The following is a 16176-nucleotide window of genomic DNA, read 5'->3' as shown; positions in this document are numbered from 1 at the left end:
CTCGAGCTGCCTAACATTTTGAGCAAGTGGATGATGCCCTGAAGCTTTAGAAGCTGGCTGACGGTTATATTCTTGGCAGGATATAAAGCATATAGTAAGGCTGCCGCAATGATCAATATGATGAACTTCTGCAATTATCAGCTGTTTTTCTATACTTAATTTTGCACAGAAATAATGACGTCTGAAGTACACTGCAGCAGCACATGTGAAGTTAGCAATGCAGTTCAAATGAAATTTAACTAGCCAAGATTTTATTTCTTTATTTATGTATACAGTTAAAATGAAATGTATAAAACTAAATACAAGCAGTAAACAGGCTAATTTTGTAGAATTTTTCCCAAAATTTTCTTGAAACGTAATATGAAATACTCTGTTAGAATACAATGATCAATCAAAATGTAAAAGTATAGTAGTAGTACTGCTAAGCTCTTGTGTGCCTTACTCACGGTTATAGTATATTTCAATCCATTCACCTACAGAATGGAAATCCTTTTCCACTTTTTAGCAAAGTATCAATAAACATTCTGTAGCGTGCTGACAGTACAATAAATGATTACAAAAATTCCAGTCAGCTCATACATTATCCTAGCTGATATACTTGGTGAAATCTTACATTATCCGTAACAAATCTTCTGACCTTCACAACTGCAATCATAACAGCCTGAAAACCCTACTGTACCAGTACTGTGTTGTGAGATACCACTGGTCATCATACAGTTCTATTTTCCATCCCTTAAACTACATACACAACAGAAATCTTACACTTTTTAATTTTAGTACAAATTTTCTTTTTTCATCAACAAAGAATACATTACATTTTATTCACAATGCCTAGCTTTACCACAAACTGATACTGTGCTATACAAGCTGATTTCCATAAAAATGGAGACAATACTATTAGTACTATTCTATGGCAATTAACTGTAATCCACAGTAGCCTGTTACTCTTTCTTCTTAGGAGGGTCTGGAATACTCTCAGTGAGAGGAGTAAGGTTTAGCAAAAGGATGTGACGCTCATAGGCCTTGGTCTGCTTAAAGATGGTGTCTGTTCCATGAAGATGGTCTAGAAACCCCAAAACTCCAAAGCACTGATTGAACCTTTTGAGGAGAAAAACAGCCAAGAAGTAAAATATTAACTGGAGAAAAAAGAATTTGGATAAAACAGAATAAAATATTGCAAACTGTAAAAAAAAAAGCTGTATTTTTTCCTAAATACAATTAAACTACTACAAAGATAAAACAGTATAAAGAAAAGGTCAAACTATAATTTTAAACTGAGCATTTTTTTTCTAGCTGGTTCAGTGGCTTGCTTTATGTTGTACTGTACTGACAACAGTAAGTTATTCTACTAAGAGTGCAGTTTTTTTCTTAGACTTTGTTAACCTGCCAAAAAAAAAAAAGATTGTTCAAACAAATGTGTAGTAGAACTTTATCTGCAGATGATGCTGTATGTACTCCGGGATTAATATGTGTCCACTGTAGTAAAATGGTCCTTCTATACTGCACAGATTATAAGCAAAGGGACTGTGTCTAGATCTCGGGGTGTCATTGTCCTCCTTTACTCAGCTCTCATTAGGCCAGTCATTGAGTATAACGCCCCCTTTGGCATGCATCTGTGCAGACACGTGCAACAACTGGAATGCACACAGTTACCCTACTAAAAGGATACATGATACATGTCTTACATGGACTGTCTGAAAGCCCTGTCACTACACTCCAATTGATTAGAAGCACTAACTACTTTCAAATCCCTAAACATCAGAACTATGAAACCAGACAAGGGGGGAGGGTTAGTCATATTTTACAACTGTGACTATGTAAACTGAGTAGAGGAAATCTTAGAATCTGATACATATAGTGAGGTGTCTATAAATGAAGTAAACACTGCATATATGAGGATAAAAGGGTACTACAGTGATTTATTTATGGATGGATACATCGACATAGATTCATATCACTACATATCTATGAACTGGCCAAAGATACCGATTCTATTTGCTATACCAAAAATTCATAAAAACATTATGAACCCACCATTTAGACCATTAATAGATGGACGCAATTCAATCACATACGCCGCAGCAAAACTTGTTGACAACATTTTGAAAAAAATATCTCAAGACAGAGTCACAAGTCTGCAAAGACTCGTGGACTTTCTTAGAGAATTTAAATAACATTGAATACAACAATCACTACAATTTTGTAACTATAGATGTTATAGACTTGTACACATCTATCCCCTATTTAGAAGCTATAGAGTGGGTGAACTTATTCCTTATAAGTAAAGGAGCACAATCTAATGAAATGTTCACAGTCATAACACTACTTGACGTCATACTAACCAACAATTTTTTCACTTTTAACAACAAGTTATATTTACAAAAATGCGGCGTTGCTATGGGTTCGCCATGTGGTGCTAGTTTAGCAAATACAGTCATGGCTTACTGGGAGAACTATTAAATTTTCAAAAACACTGAATGGAGACCGTATATAAAATATTATACTCGGTTCCTTGATGACATTTTTATTTTATTTCAAGGACCGAATGAATTAGCAAATAAATTTCTATGTTACATAAATAATACCACTGAATTTTTTAAGTTCACTTTAGATTTTCAACCAAAGACAATAAATTACTTAGGCATTAATTTAAACAAGGATCTGGAGAATATGCAGTATTTATCTAAAATACACAGAAAAGAGACCTTCTGCAACTCCTACCTTCATTATACTAGTTTACATCCCTTTACACAAAAGAAAGCTATAGTAAAGGGACAATTCATTAGGGCAGCTCGCATGACAACTTCATTTGATGACTTTATAACAGAATCTAGTTCAATAATGACTTTTTTCATTGAAAGAGGTTACCCATATGAACTAGTAAATGAAGTCTTAAATGAAGTAACATATAAAAGAGAAAGTGGTAACATAGTTCCAATCTTACAGATTAGAGAGAGAACTCCTAGTGGAAAGAATATATATTACAACACAGATAGTACACATAATTTGGAAAATTCTGTGTTTGAAGAAAATTTGTCCGATAGTGAAACAAAAGAAGAAGCAAGGAATTTTCAGATATCATACGTCACAACGTACAATACGGATAGTAACATTATAAACAAGATATTGTACAAAAATTGGGCGCTTATACAACAAGACAAGACCATTAATTATAAACTTCCTGAGCAACCTAAAGTAGTGTTTAGAAAAGGAAAAAAATATTAAAAATATATTGGAATCAAACATCACTATAAAAGAATTCACTAATAGAAATGGCATGACAAATTGTAATAGCTGCAATATGTGTAAGCACATGTCTTGCGGTGAATATGTTCATATTAACAATAAGAAATATAAAATTCAGAAGAAGTTGAACTGTAAATCTAAATTAGTAATATATGTAGCTACGTGCACCCTCTGTTCAGCTTTCTACATAGGGAAAACTGAACGACAATTCAAAGAGAGGGTGTACGAGCATACATATGCTATACTTAATAATAAGACAGAAAATGCATTATTTAAACATATTGCAGCTAACCCAGGCCACAATTTCAGATTTACTGCATTTGACCAAATTTACACTGACATTAGAGGAGGTCCATATAATTTATTATTAGAAGAAAGGGAATTGATATGGCAGTGGAGAACAAATGCATTTGTAAAACCAGGTCTAAATGAACACTGTAACATTAGTTGCCTTTTAAAACTAAAGAGTTTAGATAGGTAACTAATATATATATGTACACATATTGCATAATACAATATATGGTACACGATTTACATATATAAATTAATGTTTACTGTAACACCCAATCAACCAATATATTACATAATTCTACACACTACCAATTTTACTTATAATTTGTAGTATAAAACAACACAAATTGACTTAGACCTCAGTTTTTAACAAAAAACTTTAAAAAAATGTGTCAGGTGTACGAAATTCAAGTATTTTTATGTGTAAGTCTATTTACGTACACGAACACAGATATGTATATGTATACGAGTATATGCACAATAATGTTGATGGAAATAGTATATAAACATATATTCGTGACATTTCAAATTTTAATAAATATGACATGTTTAAATTACAAATAATAGAATTTCTAAAATTTTGATAAAAAGACTGTACTAATACTTATTTATTGTTTATGATATAACTAACAGTCATACATGTGTAATTTTTGAATATGTTCATTGCTAAAGTCCAGAGGGAAATATTTTATTTCATTTAATTCATTTAATTTATTATATAATAATACTTTCCAAATGAATAATATAACAGTATGACTATAATACAATATAAAAAGATCAGTGTCATACACTATAATGTATGTAATACATAAGAAGGTCCAGCCGGGTTTGTTTTTCACTTTGTCAGTAGTCTTCTATTGCTTGTAATTTCATATTGGCATATTGTATTTTAAGTGTAGAATATCAGTGCTCTTATAGCTTTAAATCTTGATTTTATAAAGACAAATTGATTAATTTAACACATTATATAAGGTCTAATTAACTAATTTTAAGTAGTCTGAAGAAGTTACTCTGATTGGGAGTAACGAAAAGCGCTTAACTGTACTATTAAACAGAATTTCCTTCATTGTTTCCAGTGGACGTTTGTTCATAGTTAGTTTGGATCAGCAGTTTGTTTTTTTTACAACATAGTTTGACTATACTCCGTATCCTATAGACTGCTAAGAGATGACCTGTGTCTGGCATACAAGGCATCCTATGACCCAATACTGATGTATTTACTGCATGTTTGCAAGTCAAACAGCATCAGAAATAATCAGTCTAGGGATATAACACTCTACTGCAACATTAACAGAATGGTTTGGAAGGACATGTTTGTCTTGCAGAGGATACCACTGCTCTGGAACAGATACCCTATCCATATAAAACAAAGTTCATCCTTGTCCATATTCAAATGCAACTTGGATCTATGTATGGGAAACAGAAAATTTACCCCAGGATTGCCCCCTGTGCTACTAATGAACAAAGGGAGATCCTAAATGCTTGTATCCCCTCAAATTAACTACTGTATAATCCCAGTTACTCTCATTAGAGTTAATATATAATTATTGAACATGGGACGTGTAAAGCCAGTATCTAACCAAATGGGATAGATTAATCTGAGTACAAAATAGGAAAATTGGTCAGTGTTAAAGTGGCCCTCCAGGGCAGATAGTCTAGTGCTTACCTATGAACCTATTAAGTACACTCTAATCATATAAATATATGGATTTAAGGGGGTATAACTTATAATACTGTAGCAATTTATAGTTAGCACACAAGATTAAGGCTCTCAGCTGTTACTGTGTTGCTTATCATAATCAAAGAATACAAGGTTTGATTCTTTACACCTCCATTTGCTTACCATGACTCTGAAGTCATTTAACCAAACAATGCTGCTGGGTCACCCCTGAAAAATGGACATCCAGCAAGCTTACTTGGCTAACAAATGTATAAAAGATAATAAAATAAAATAAAAATGAGACAATAACCAAAATTAAACAGCTTTCTCTTCTAGTAATACCACAGTTTCTGGGTAAGTATCAATTTGTTGGGTACTCGTTTGTCTACTCAAAATTGTCATTTCCCAGAATAGTCCCTAAGAGCTGCCACTGCGGGTGGGGTGTAATGGTTTTAGGTTAGGACTTCATGGGGGGGCCCAAAGAGCTTTTTAGGACTGCACTCCCTGTAAGTACAAAGAGGCCAAATGGTCATTAGACTGAAGACTGGCAGAATGAGGAGGTGTTGAAAAAAAAAGCGATAGGTTAGTCACTAGTAGCACCATGTCTTTATGAAAAATTAATTTTGAATTTTAGATAAAGCCTGAATTTCTGAAAGTTGTATGACAGAAGTGATGGTTACCAGAAAGAGAGTTTTCCATGACAGGAATTTAATGTCAGTGGAGGGTTCAAAACAGAAAGAGTAAGCTTTTTCAGAATAAAGTTTAGATTTCATATGGGATGACACGGTAATAGAAGTCTCTAAAAATGATTTACAGAGCTTGTGTGAGGCTAAGGATGAGGAAGAGAATCCTTGGTTAGAAGAAGAGACCAAGGCTAAATAAACCTGAATGGAAGAGTAATTAGCACCTGCTTTAAATATATCTGCCAGAAAGGTCAGTACCATGACGGGAATGGACTCCATTCCTAAGTCAAGGTATGATTAATGTTCATCATTACTATTGTTCAGTCTTTGATGTTGGCCAGAAGAGGGCACAATGATGAGCCAGTTGTCTATACAGAAAAATATTTTTACCATTAGCTGAGATGTGAGCTGCAAATGGAGCCACACGTTTGGTGAACATCCAGGGGAGCTGTTTTGAGTCCAAAGAGCAGGGTTCTGACTAATTATTGGCTCCCACCTGAAAGTGCAGATAGTTTCTTGATGACCTTGCTATTTTGATGTGTAGGCAAGCAAACTAGAGATCTAAACAGAACATCCAGTCTTCTGCCTGCAAGCATGGTAGGATAGACTGCACCATGACCATTCAGTAAGACTCCTTCACATATTGATTCAGGCAGCTAAGGTCTAGAATCTGTCTGAAGTCCTGACTTTCTGGTACCAAGAAGAATAAGGATGAAAATTCAGACCCTCTCTGGTCTGACGGGACCTTATGGATGGCTCTTTTCAGTAGGAGATTCTGCATCTCCTACAGAGACGTCCTCCTGTGACAGGAGGATATGTGTGCTTGCTCAGTTTTAAAAATGGTATTGAATAACCTTTCATGATTCATTTGTACTGCATGATACAACAAACCACTTGGATGGATGCATGGAAAGATGTCCCCTGACTGCCTCCAGAGAAGGACAGCTGGGTAATTGTTCTGGTTTCATACTGACAAAACCCTTCAGAAGGCTCTCTGATTCATTGCTGTTGCATACCACCTATGCATCTTTGGTGACAGTTACTAGAGAATCTTCCTCTACCACAGGATCCTCTGTCATACTGCTGCTTGTGCTGGCACTGCTGAGATTTATGAAACCAAGTATTTTTGTCACTCTTCTGGCGTCTCTGAAAGAGCATCTGAGAAGCAAAATCTAACCCTAATAGCAGTGAGCATCTTGCTCTCTTGCTCACATTGTAGCAGTTTGTCAATAACCTTCTGCCCAAATAGAGAGGTTCATTCAATGTCTTAAAGTGTTCCACAAGGTCTGTAAGGTGTAGCTAGGCCAGACAGTGAGCTGCATTGGCTGAAGCAAGTGATTTATCTGCCACATCTACAGTATTATGTAGCATACACATGGAAAATGAGGAAATAGAATTAATGGTTGCCACCTGAGTCTCTGACTGCTTCTGTATGTCATCCATGGTCAACTGTTTCAGGGTTTATTAGTTTTGTCAGGTAGGACCCTCTGAAACGTTATCATGTGCACCAAGTAGTTCATCATTCTGATGTGGAAAATGTACTAAACACGTACAATCACTTTACAAGTGTATCCATTATCCATGAGTCCCTATTAGGAGGATGGATAACCTGATCATTATCTGGGACCTCGCATTTGGTGACTGCTGACAACACAATGGAATCAACAAGGGGACTTGTGTCCCAGTGTTGGCTATCCTTTGGGGTCTGCAATACACTGTCAGGTTTACACAGGATGAGCTCCATTACATTTTGCTCATGCTTTGGAGAAAACCATATTGATCAGATTGCCTGTGGATGGCACAACCCAGGCTGCTGGGGGTATGGACCTATAATCCACTTGAAAAATCTCTTCATCCGTGGAAGTAGGGTCAACTGGTCATGATTGCCTCTGTCTCTTCACTTCTAGAATTTTACAGTATCTGGTGTCTTGAAGAAGGGATTAGAGAGAACCTCCCCTTTTTTTAGATCTGTGTCTGTGGATGGGGCCCCTAAAGAATTACCTAGGTGGTTCCTCTTATATTTCCAATTCTTAGGAGGGTTGGAGGAGATTTATCCAAGCTGTCCTGTAGAGAAGATACCCCAGACCTCGACAATCAATGCCTTTAATATGTCCTGAGGGGCTAAGGTAGACAAATGATTTAAACATTCTGCCTCAATGATGCCTAGGAGTGGGCCTGGTGGTGCATGTACCTGTTCAGGCATTAAGACCAAATCATATTTCCTCTAAGCCAAGCCATGCACCAAGGTATCCATGGATAAAACCATTGGTACCGGCCTCAACAGTACAGATACTGAATAATGTCCATCAGCACTGGCCACTAGCATTAATGACATTGTCAGCAAGGTCAGCAAGAAGGACTTGGGCAGAAAAGGGTCAGAAGAGCACTGATGTTGACAATGGCCCTGAAAGGACTGGTGCCACAGTTGGCACTGGGAGTTTAGTGCTGAACCTTTCAGGCCCATTGAGACTCTTTTTTTTTTTTTTTTTTTTTTAAACAAAAAAAATCTTTATTAAATTGCCACATATGAAACTGGCAATCTTACATTTATATAAATGAAAAACAAACATTGACAGCACTTTAACTGCAAACATTATGCACCACAGACACCACTGAAACAACTGTAGTTGCAAATATTATACATCACTTATAATCTAACCAGTCATTGTCAGTAAAGAATTATGCAGCTCATTCAAATCCTGTCTTCTTTTAAACCTTGTTCCTTCTCTGCATATATTGTTCCCACAATTCACAATTTTTCCTATGCAGTTTGCTCTTCCCTTTTCTAAAGATCCCAATTCCAGTTGCTTTTTCTCTGTTACTATATTCACTACTTCTAGTAAAGTTGGCTTAGACTTTGATTTCCATTTTCTAGTAATTGCTTTTTTGGCAGCCACCATAATAAGACTCAGCAAGGCTTTACTGTGTTTACTCAATTCTGATTCTGTATCATAGCTCAAAAATCATCTCCCCAGTCAGTCTAATCTGCTCACCCAGCATCCCTGACAGAGTGGTCCACAGGGAATCTCTAAAGTCTGCCAACTCATTACAATCCCAAAACACATGTTCTCAAAAACCTCTTTCTTCCTTGTCATACCAACATTTGATATCCACCCGTGGAAAAAAAATGCAGTCTACTTGGGGTATAAAAATACCCATGTAAATACTTCCAGGCAAAGATATCAAATTTTCTAGACTTTGTTGCATATTTGGGAAATACGCAAATATCCCCATTGTCTCTTTGTGAATTGCTTATCCAGTATCTATTCCCAATCCTTTCTAAGCTCCTCTGATTGATTTATTATAAATATCATGCAATATTTTATATGCTCTACTAGTTATTCATTTATAACTGCAGCTTCTGTTCTAGACTCTAAGAAAAACTCTTACCAGTGTTCGTCTTTTGCTTAAGACCCCCTACTTCTTTCTCTTTGCCTATACTTCGATATCAATCCTTGATAGGGAAGGCAATCTCTAACCTGCAATCCAAATAAATTCTTGGCATCTTCCCATTCTATTACCTTTCCCTTTCTAGTTATTTGATCCCAATCCCTTGGTTCCTTTGCCAGTTTTCTCCAATAAATTCCAGCCCCCTCTTGACTACTGTCTGCATCCCTATCGGCAGAATCTCTTTTCTCCATGTTGGTTTACTACTTAAAATTCTCCTTGCTATTTTAGGAATATAATATTCTGTATGATTGTTGTTATTCTCCTTAAGAGTCTACATCCAAAATCCCAGTCTCTCCTTGTTTCTTGACCCCCCATATCATCATTTTCCCTTTCCACTTTGAATTATAGTCTTCTGCTTGTGTTACGTATACTGTGTTACTCTAAAATACCCCCTCAAATTGGGTAATCCTAGTCCGCCTTGTTCTATTGGAAGAATCAGCTTATCCAACTTGACGTTTGCCATCTTCCCCTTCCAGATAAAATCCTTCAGCTCTTTTTCAATTGTTATCTGCAGCTTCTCCTCTGGTTGATACAAATACACCTGACCTGTGTACAAGATTAAAGGAACTAAAAACATCTGAATTGCTTGCATCTTACTATCCATATTCATATAACAAAGCCTCCGGTTTCTCAATTTTTGTATCATCTTCTGTTTAATCTCTTTCCACATATCCTTAGCTGCCACAACAGAGTCATTTCTTATCCATACTTCTAAATACTTAACTTTATGATGTCCCCATAAATATGGATATTGTTGGACCAATTCATGTGTGTGTACATAATTTACCGCCATTGCCTTTGTTTTAGCTTCATTAACTTTGTATCCTGAAAAGATATGAAACTGTCTCAAAATGTTCCACAAAACTATAATGTTCTTTTCTGGTTTTGTTATGTATAAAATAATATCATCTGCAAATATAGCCAGCTTTTCTTGAGTGCCATACCAATTATATCCTTGAATTTCTGAGTCCCTTATTTTCTTTGCCAATGGTTCTAAATATAATGCAAATAACAAAAGCGAAACAGGACACCCCTGCCTGATTGCTCTACTCAAGCAGAAATTATCAGAGGATCCCACTCACTTTAATTTTCACCTCCGATCCCTCATACTCCTAATCAACTTTATAAGTGTACTTAGGTAAAGCAAATGCTTCCATTGCCCTGTGCATGAAATCCCAGTCTACTCTGTCAAATGTTTTCTCTGCATCAAGGCCCACCAATAACAGTGGTATTTTCTTACACTCTGCTTCTCTCTGAATCATCAATGTTCTGTAAATGTTGTCAAATGTTTAACCGCAAGGAAAGAACAATGACCAATAAAATCCAAAGTCCAGGCAAGAGCCAGCAGAAATCCGAGGTGGAATAAGTGTTTTAATCCAAAATTAGGTTGAAAAATACACAAGACAGAAATAATAAAATCCAAGCCACAACACACAATTCAAGTTAAGGAATGTTTGTAAAAGCATTAGACTCTTTTTCTTTATTAATTTCATAAAATGTTCGTAGATCCTTTTCCTGAGGGTTCGTGTAGTTTTACCTATATAAAAACTATTACAACTAACACAAATACCAATATAAACTATTCCCTTCGTACCACAGTTGTAATTAGAAGCCAAAAATCTAATTACCCTAGAAGAAATATATATTTCCTTCTGCTGTAGAATATATTCACATTGATGGCAAGCATCACATTTAAACGCACCCCTTTTAGTTGTGTTTGTCACAGCCTGATGGAGACCCTTCCTCTCAAATATGTCCTTTAAGTTCATACCTCTCCTTCTAATGAAGGAAGGTTTTGTAGGAACGTATCTCCCTATTTCTTCATTGACCTTCAATAGTGGCCAATATTTTTTGATAGTTTCTTCTACTTGGTCAGATATAGCCGAAAAAGTGTGAATAAATGCATGATTATAGGAAACTTCTTCTTTACTTTCTAAAACCACCTCAGGCTGACCCAAACCTAATAATGGAAAACACTTTCCTTCCCTGTTGTCCATCACTTCCTTAACTAAACGCCGTAACAGGGACTCCAGATAACTTCTTTCTAAGAACAGGGAACAAATATAATCAACTTCCTGGAGAAATACAAAATTGTCACTCGTCATTCTAGATGCCCTAATCAACTGACCTTTCACAATTCCTTTTTTCTGATAGTGTGGATGTGCACTATCAAAGTGCAAATACATGTTAGAAAAGATAGATATCCTGTATACCTTGGACTGAAAGCAATGGTTCAAATAATCCTTATAAATGGTGACATCTAAATAATTGATACTAGATTCATCAACTGTATAGGTGAATGTCAAAAATTCAGTACAATTATTCAGGTAAGTCATGAATTCCACAAATAAGTCATTAGTGCCTCTGCATAGTAAACAAATATCATCTTGATATCAGGTGTAGAAGGTGATATATTTGTGCCAACAAGTGTTGAACACGAATTTTTGCTCCCAGAAATAGAGCACACAATTAGCATATAAGAGGGCACATGGTGCCCCCATAGCAACTCCTTTCCTTTGTTGATATAAGTCACCATTGAAATAAACAAAATTGCTTTTAAGAATTGTGTCAGTGAAATCTAAAATCAAGTTCGTCGTGTTACCACCTAAACCAGCTTCAGAATTTAAAATTTCACGAAACCATTCCAAACCAATATTGTGTGGAATACTTGGAAATAACTTCACCACATCAATAGTGGCAAACAAAATGTTAACTTCAAATTTGTCCTCAGTAATTCTTCTCAAGAAATCCCTGGAATCCTTTGTGATGTGTGGCACAGAATTAATAAATTTCTTTAGTTGGGAATCCACAAAAATAGCCAAAGGCTTGGTAATACTCCCTGCCCCCGCAACTATGGGTCTAAATTTAAGTGTGTCAATTCCTTTATGTACTTTGGGAATTCCGAATATAGTCAGAATTCTTGGATTATCCACTTGCAAAAAATTAAATAGTTTTTCATTAATACTTCCTTGAAGCAAATGATTAGTCAAATAATATTTTATCTTAGAGTAAGCAATATTTACTTCATTCCGTGATACCACAGTGTAACAATCAGAGTCCTGTAAAATATTATGAATATAAGTATCATACTCATCATTGTACATTAAAACTACCCTTCCCCCTTTGTTGGGTTTCATAATTCTAATTTTGTCATTTTTCAAAGTTATCAATAATTTATCTTCTTCTTCAGACAAATTATTTTTAGGAGGGTAGTTGTAATAATTCATACGTCTCACTTCCTGTTCAACCATTTCCTCAAAATTTTTTAAAAAGGAATTAATAGGTGGGTTAAATACACTTCTCCTAGATAAATCATTGTTGTTCAACTGTGCACCCTTAAAATAAATTTGTAAATTTAATTGCCTAATGAATAATTTGATGTCAATTAAGGTATTAACCATAGACCCAACCTTGGTAGGCACAAAATGAAAACCTTTAGTAAACAATTTAAGTACCTATCATCAATAACTAATTCTGTAAAGTTGTAAATTGTAAAATTATCCTTTTTCCATATTCTCGAATCAATATTATTCATCTCCAATTCTTGATACACATTGCCTATATCCTCTAGCAGTGGTGAAATAAAATCATAAATGTTTAATAATTCCGTGTTCTCCCTTGATATCTGCTCCCCCTCCCCCCTAAATGTGTGTGTATTCTGGTAAGAATAATTCCTTTGCTTCTCGGCTAATCTCTCGCTTCTCCTCACTGTGTCTTCTCCTAAAGGGAGGTCATATTGCTCAGTGTTAGTTTCAGAGTGACCTACAGCACCAGAATTATCAACCACAGCATTTTTTTAACTCTCTAAAGTTATTAAATACAGGGTAAGCTCTGCCGTTTTTGTAATCATTTAAGTCACGGTCCAGTTTTTTCACCTTCCTAAAAATTACTTTGTCACAATAGTTGTCTATCTCAACAAACAAATTGTCATATTTTCTAACATCAAAGTTTCCTTTATGAAACTCAAAATTTTTTTTATGTAAACCATTTGTTTCAGCTAATAGTGTTTCATTCTGGGATTGATAATCCCTGACCATTAATTTCAACATTTCAATCCCAGTAGTGTTAAATAAATCAGTAAGCTGTTTATATAATACAGAATTGTGCTTGACATTATTAGGGCATTTGAACAATTTTAACCGCTTTGGTACTCTTTCAATTAAAATACATTTGTTTAAATAATCTATTTCAAGTTGATTGGTTTTGAGAACATACAACTTGTCTCTAAATTTATTAAAGGTCTCGTCAAAAGTATCGAAGTCTTTGTCAAAGTTCAATTCATTAAAATTAAAACATCTGTTTGACCATGTGTCAAAGTTAAAATTAACAGTACCTGTGTTCCTTTTACCCCCTTGCAAGGGTACTGCTCAGCTATTTCCATCTCTTTTTGTGTTTAGTTCATTGTCACTAACAAAACCACCATGTTTTTCTCCATCTCGTTAAACACTGCTTTTTGAGTCTGCTTGCCCTTGCTGACTCTCCTGCTGCTCGCGGTTAATGTGTTTGATTACCAGGTATCTCCAACTGACCTGGTAGAGTTGTTTTAGTACTTTCCAAAATTTGTGATAAAAGCACCATGACCTGCTGAAACTCCTTTCTGGTAACAGGCGTGCTCTTGTCACCTGATGACTCTTTTAAAACTTCCGGCGTCTTCACAAACACGTCCGATTCTGCCCGTTCTGCCATGGATCCGAAAAACCAAAAACCGCAAGGAAAGAACAATGACCAATAAAATCCAAAGTCCAGGCAAGAACTAGCAGAAATCCGAGGTGGAATAAGTGTTTTAATCCAAAATTAGGTTGAAAAATACACAAGACAGACATAATAAAATCCAAGCCACAACACACAATTCAAGTTAAGGAATCTTTGTAAAAGGCATTAGACTCTTTTTCTTTATTAATTTCATAAAAATGTTCATATATCCTTTTCCTGAGGGTTTGTGTAGTTTTACCCATATAAAAACTATTACAACTAACACAAATACCAATATAAACTATTCCCTTCGTACCACAGCTGTAATAATTAGAAGCCAAAAATCTAATTCCCCTAGAAGGAATATATATTTCCTTCTTCTGTAGAATATATTCACATTGATGGCAAGCACCACATTTAAACGTACCCCTTTTAGTTCTGTTTGTCACAGCCTGATGGAGACCCTTCCTCTCAAATATGTCCTTTAAGTTCATACCTCTCCTTCTAATGAAGGAAGGTTGTGTAGGAACATATCTCCCTATTTCTTCATTGACCTTCAATGACTTACCTGAATAATTGTACTGAATTTTTGACATTCACCTATACAATTGATGAATCTAGTATCAGTTATTTAGATGTCACCATTTATAAGGATTATTTGCACCATTGTTTTCAGTCCAAGGTATAAAGGAAATCTACCTTTTCTAACATGTATTTGCACTTTGATAGTGCACATCCACACTATCAGAGAAAAGGGATTGTGAAAGGTCAATTGATTAGGGCGTCTAGAATGACGAGTGACAATTTTGTATTTCTCCAGGAAGTTATTATATTTGTTCCCTGTTCTTAGAAAGAAGTTATCCGGAGTCCCTATTATGGCGTTTATTTAAGGAAGTGATGGACAACAGGGAAGGAAAGTTTTTTCCATTATTAGGTTTGGGTCAGCCTGAGGTGGTTTTAGAAAGTAAAGAAGTTTCCTATAATCATGCATTTATTCACACTTTTTCGGCTATATCCGACCAAGTAGAAGAAACTATCAAAAAATATTGGCCGCTATTGAAGGTCAATGAAGAAATAGGGAGATACGTTCCTACAAAACCTTCCTTCATTAGAAGGAGAGGTATGAATTTAAAGGACATATTTGAGAGGAAGGGTCTCTGTCAGGCTGTGACAAACAGAACTAAAAAGGGTACGTTTAAATGTGGTGCTTGCCGTCAATGTGAATATATTCTGCAGCAGAAGGAAATATATATTCCTTCTAGGGGAATTAGATTTTTGGCTTCTAATTATTACAACTGTAGTACGAAGGGAATAGTTTATATTGGTATTTGTGTTAGTTGTAATAGTTTTTATATAGGTAAAACTACACGAACCCTCAGGAAAAGGATCTACAAACATTTTTATGAAATTAATAAAGGCAAAGAGTCTAATGCCTTTTACAAACATTCCTTAACTTGAATTGTGTGTTGTGGCTTGGATTTTATTATTTCTGTCTTGTGTATTTTTCAACCTAATTTTGGATTAAAACACTTATTCCACCTCGGATTTCTGCTGGTTCTTGCCTGGACTTTGGATTTAGTTGTCAAATGTTTGCCGCCCCTCCACAAAACCACACTGATCCATATCTATCAGTTTTGGTATCACTTTTGCCATTCTTTTAGCCATTATAGACAGAAGCAATTTATAATCATGGCTTAGTGTTGAAATGGGGCTGTATGAAGCTGGATCCAACGGATGTTTACCCTCTTTTGGTATTACAGCTACCACAGCTTTCTTCCAGGATGTTGGTGCTTCTCCTCCTCTTAAAATACTGTTAAACAAAACCTTTCAGATCTTTCAATTTTTTCCCACCTACCATCTATTCCTGTGGACATTCCTGTAGATTGATTATAACCATTTTTATCTCATCTCCTCCTATCCTGTTAGTAACTGAGCCTCCTATACCTCTAACCTTGGCATATTTAATTCTTCCATAAACATTTCCAGCTGTAGATTTTCTTGATTTCCATATTTCTCTGCTTTATACAAACTTTCATAAAATTTCCAAAATATTTCTAATACTTTTACATGATCTCTTGTTATCTTCCTTGTTATAGGCTCCCTAAGCCTGTAACAGCCATTTCCACTTTCTGCTGCTGGAGTCATTGTGCTAAA

The 16176-nt window shown here is 35.5% G+C and overlaps 1 protein-coding gene across 1 annotated transcript in view; it reads right to left on the bottom strand.

The window, feature by feature from the left end:
- Nucleotides 1-229: 229 nt before the first annotated feature.
- The window catches only part of FAXDC2 (fatty acid hydroxylase domain containing 2), a 995570-nt gene continuing 979623 nt past the window's right edge, over nucleotides 230-16176 (bottom strand). The window contains exon 9 of the mRNA XM_044069480.1: nucleotides 230-1098. Within this exon, the coding sequence (XP_043925415.1) occupies nucleotides 942-1098 (157 nt within the window). The 3' untranslated portion in view covers nucleotides 230-941. The remainder of the gene's footprint in view (nucleotides 1099-16176) is intronic.

The sequence above is a fragment of the Protopterus annectens genome, chromosome 4.part0, assembly GCF_019279795.1.
Source record: "Protopterus annectens isolate FY-2018-M chromosome 4.part0, PAN1.0, whole genome shotgun sequence".
In the NCBI taxonomy this organism is placed as follows: domain Eukaryota; kingdom Metazoa; phylum Chordata; order Ceratodontiformes; family Protopteridae; genus Protopterus; species Protopterus annectens.
The sequence above is the reverse complement of the archived record's forward strand: the minus strand, read 5'-3'. Positions and strand labels throughout refer to the sequence as shown.